This window comes from Temnothorax curvispinosus, unplaced genomic scaffold, assembly GCF_003070985.1.
Source record: "Temnothorax curvispinosus isolate PA1 unplaced genomic scaffold, ASM307098v1 QBEX01003002.1, whole genome shotgun sequence".
Classification (NCBI taxonomy): Eukaryota; Metazoa; Arthropoda; class Insecta; order Hymenoptera; family Formicidae; genus Temnothorax; species Temnothorax curvispinosus.
Genome location: NW_020212782.1, coordinates 1 through 4622, shown reverse-complemented (window position 1 = coordinate 4622; position 4622 = coordinate 1). Strand labels below are relative to the sequence as shown.

The window sequence follows — 4622 nt, the reverse complement described above, 5'->3', positions numbered from 1 at the left end:
GAATGTAGTGAGATTGCCGCACTGTCAGATTCATCAAATGTTTCAACACTTTCAACCACATCCAGGCCTGGTTCATCTAAATCTGATGCTTCATCAACCTTTTCTTCAAAATCTAAACATCTATTGACAGGACATTTCAAGATGTACAATCCTTTCGAAGTAAAAATTAATTTTAATTTTTATTTTTTTCTCGTGCCTTCTTGTTTTTTGAGTTATTTCGTATCTGCTCTTTATATCAAAACAAAATATAATATGTATATATATGTATATATAATATAATAATATATATAATATGTACATAATAATAAACGTATATATAAATAATAAATATAATAAATAATAAATATAATAAATATATAGAATAATAAATGTTATTTATTTTTTCAGAAGGAGGTTACAAAGCTGGTCAAATTACAAACGCTATTTTATTTATGATAGCGAAGGATAATCAGCCTTTTCAAATAGTGGAAGACGAAGGATTTCAACATTTCGTTAAAACAGCAATTCCTCTGTATAAGGTTCCTGACCGAAAATCTATCACACGTCTGATGGAAGAAAAATACGAACTATTATCCATGGTTATGAAATCGAAGCTTTCGGCTGTGGATGCAATAACGTTAACATCAGACGTCTGGACGGATACTTTGAATACTCGAAGTTATTTAGGAATGACTGCACACTTTATATCGGAGAATAAACTACAATCCGTTATGCTAGGCGTGACTCCACTCGAAGAACGACATACAGCAGATTATTTGAGCGAATGGTTGCTGAATACCTGTACCCAATGGAGAATCGCGACAGAGAAAGTTGTCGCTGTTGTAACAGACAACGGCGCAAACATACTGAAGGCAGTCACTGATAGTTTCGGAAAACACAAACACATAGGATGCTTCGCTCACACTTTGAATCTTGTTGCATCCAAGGTCATCGATGAAGAACCGATGGTTCACGCTTTGTGCGAGAAAGTAAAAGCACTTGTCACGTTTTTTAAACAATCTGTAGCAGCGGCGGATGAGCTCAGAAAATATACTAATAAAAGACTGATTCAAAGTGTTTCCACCAGATGGAATTCGACGTACTTTATGCTCGATCGATTTGTTGAAATATCAGAAAGCGTCAGCGCAGTACTGCTCAAGTTTCCAAAATCGCCTGCAATGTTATCAGCAAGTGAATTGCAGCTTGCAAGAGAGACGATCCAAATATTGAAGCCTGTCGAAAACGCATCGCGAGAAGCATGTGGCCAAACTTATGTAACGGCCAGCAGAGTCATCCCTTTAGTAAACTTCCTCAAGAATAAAATTGATACATTGGAGACGAATTTGACCACAAGCGGAGGAATTAAGTTGAGAATGCTACTTTTGGCCAATTTTGAGAAGAGATTCGGAAATGTCGAATACATTACTCTTTACGCTATTTCGACGATCTTGGATCCAAGATTCAAAAAATTGTATTTCAATAATCCACTCGCGTACTCAAGCGCTGCAAAAGATTATAAGAGAAATGAAATTGATTTCTAAAGAATCACTAAATATTCAAAATAAAGAAAACTTTACTCCAGAAAAAGAGCTCCCCAACGATGATAGTGATAGTCTCTGGTCTTACCACAAGAGCCTCCTCAGTAAACATCAGACAATTAATGAAGAAGAAATCTCTTCGAGAAATGAAATGCCGACAGACCTAAAACATTACGTTAATCAATCGACATCTAAATTAAATGATGATCCGTTGAACTACTGGAATAATAACAATATATATCCAATATTAAAAAAGGTAGCACTTCGCTACTTATCTATAGTGGCAACGTCTGTCCCGTCGGAACGGTTATTTTCCAAGGCGGATAATATTGTAACCGAACATCGAAACAGGCTTTCACCAAAACACTTACAGCAATTACTATTTCTGTCATCGCTTGCATATAAAGACTGGCTCAATGATTAATAAAGAAAATTGAAAAAGATCAATGCGTTATTTAAAGTACTTCTTACTCTTATCTTATAAAACCTACGTAACTCCTAAGGACCAGTTTCACAAGTATCGGTTAACTTTTAATCTTAGATTAACTCACTCTTTGTCTCTTTCTAAGGGGGACGTTAGAAGGAGATGAAGAGTGAGTTAATCTAAGATTAAAAGTTAACCGACACTTGTAAAACTGGGCCTAAATTACGTTTAAAAAATCGATTTTTACGAAATCGATTTTTTCCACTCCGATTTTTATGGGAATCGATTTTTACATGTACGATTTAAAATCGATTCGGAAATCGATTTTTATCATACGATTGCGAGATTGGGTTGTGGGAGAGTTACTTTGATGAAAGATGGGCATGCATGACAGGAACAAATGACGAAGTGTGGAAGGAGGTTCGGCGGGGTGCACCACAAAATCCATTGGTGTCCCAATCATCTGGGATCTACAGATGGACAGGCTCCTGTGAGAGCTCAGCGGACGAGGATGCAAGGCAACGGCGTATGCTAATGATCTGTTCGTGCCTGTCGAAGGGTAGAGCCGGGCAGATCTAGTGCGAGTGTCGGAGTAAAAGTGTCAGAGAGCAAGACAGTAATGATGTTCTTGAAAGAGAATATGTCGGGAGCGAGACACCCGAGAGTTAATGTGAATGGGAAGCATGTGAGGTATGTTAAGTGTGTGAGGTATCTGGGTGTATGGGTGGACGAACGAATGAACTTTAAGCCGCACCTGGAGTGTATGAGACAAAAGTGTGTGAGTGTGGTGGGTAAGTTGAGACGAGTGATGAGGAGCTAATGGGAATTGCGAAAAAGAGCTTGGCGTGTGTTATATAAAGGACTGTTTGCTGCGTGTGTCATGTATGGTGCGAGCGTGTGGTACGAAGCCATGAAATATGGGTACGCGTGTGAGACAATCAACAGATGCCAGAGAGGTGATGAGCGCCTGTTTGAAGGTTTGTAGAACGGTCTTCATGCAGGTATTGATGGGTGGTCTTCCGTGGGACCTGGAATGTGTAAAAAGAGGTAAGAGTGTGAGGATTAGAAATGGTTGGAGACTGAGTAAAAGTGATATCATAAGTGAAGAGGAAGTGAGTGTGAGAGGCATAGAAGATAGCATGGAATTGATGAGTGATAAGCTGTATGAAAGATGGCAGAGTAGATGGGACAATAGCGTAAAAGGACAAGTGACTTATGACTTTGTGCAGAATGTGAGGTTTGCCAAGAGATGCCTGGGATTTGAGCCGAACCTATGGCTCGGCTATATCCTAACGGGTCACGGCAGTCTGAATGAGTTTCTGTATAAAAGAGGATTGTCTGAAACTGAAAATTGTGCGTGTGGTGATGAGTGCGAGGATTGGAAGCATATGCTGGTCGAATGTGATATGTATGAGGATGTCAGGAACTTGGATGATTGGGGAGTCAGTGTGAGTGAGGATGGCAGAGTGGATGTAAGTAAAGTATTAGAGTGCAAAGAAAGATATGAGAGTTTGATCAGGTTTGCGGCATGTGTGTTTCAGAGAAGAATAAGTGGGAATGTGTGAAGTGTGCGTGACGAGTGAGGCTCACCAGTGCCAGGTCTGCAGGGGACCCTACTGGGAGTAGTCTCGGCTACGAAGATCCGACCAGTGATCTAGACTGGTACCACGGAAACCGGTGGCCCAGGGAGTTCGCTCTCGCCGGTCACGTGTAGGACCATTGTAGTGGCAGTGGTTTACAGCCAAATGCTGGCTAGAATACCCGAGTCTCGCACTTGGGTGTCCGACGGGTGAGCTGCGTCCCAACAGCTTGGGCACCAGCCTGCACAGCTGGTAGAGCGTGAATAGTCGCTCGCCCCGACCAGTGGGTTGCCGTAGGAGCCTGTCATCCTGCGGCGTACTGGTAGTACTGGACTTCGGTCGGTACGCGCTGATTAGGCGTATCCCAATCCCGTGCCCATGGGGGCCGTGTGGATAAGGCTCTACGAGCAGGTGCTGCACGCTAAACTCACGACAGTTTCTGTCCCTACCCTGGTAACCAGTCCATTGCAATTCTGCTGTAAAACTGCACGAAAAGTCGTACATTAACTTTCGGGCAAATCATGCGTTTTCTATTTCAAACTTTGACTATTTTTCTGTTGGCAAAAACTTGCTCTCGTTATAGTGCAACAGAATTGTGGAAGATATGTGTATGCATTTACATATAGCAGAATAGTGCAAGAAATGCGACAGATGCTTGCGCAAATCGCAGTGCAACATAATCGCGCCAGATTTGTAGCAGCGCCTACTGCTACCCATACAGCACAAAATATTTTTAAAATATTTTCTAGGAAGATTAAAATAACTCACAAAATATTTTTTATATTTATAGCACCGCAGTGGCGTTGGGTAAGCCTTGCGTTGTATTGCTGGCGAAGATTGTCGCGAATGTCATGATTTTGCTTCGCGCTTCGCCGGAGGCCTGCTTATATTAGATCCCAACTGAAATTTACTTGCGAGTTAGTTTTACCATTATGCGCCGCCTAGCGGCATCGTTGCAAACTAGCACATACAGCAGAATTCAACAAGAATTATGGCAGATGCTTGCGTAAGAAGTAGAGCAGCAGAAATACAAATGATTTTGGCAGAAATAGACAAAACAAGGCAAATGAGAGCTCGTTCGCGACGATGGACGGGCGACAG

The 4622-nt window shown here is 41.4% G+C and overlaps 1 protein-coding gene across 1 annotated transcript; it reads left to right on the top strand.

Moving 5' to 3' along the window:
* The first annotated feature begins 75 nt into the window (after positions 1 to 75).
* Positions 76 to 1520, top strand: LOC112452176 (zinc finger BED domain-containing protein 1-like). Its single transcript, XM_025012276.1, has 2 exons — positions 76 to 159; positions 388 to 1520. The coding sequence occupies exon 2, from the start codon at positions 432 to 434 to the stop codon at positions 1518 to 1520; it is 1089 nt and encodes a 362-aa protein (XP_024868044.1). The 5' UTR covers positions 76 to 159; positions 388 to 431.
* Positions 1521 to 4622: the final 3102 nt, after the last annotated feature.

Bases quoted from the DNA above. Each gene is read 5' to 3' on its own strand.
- LOC112452176 (XM_025012276.1), top strand. From the start codon at position 432: ATGATAGCGAAGGATAATCAGCCTTTTCAAATAGTGGAAGACGAAGGA.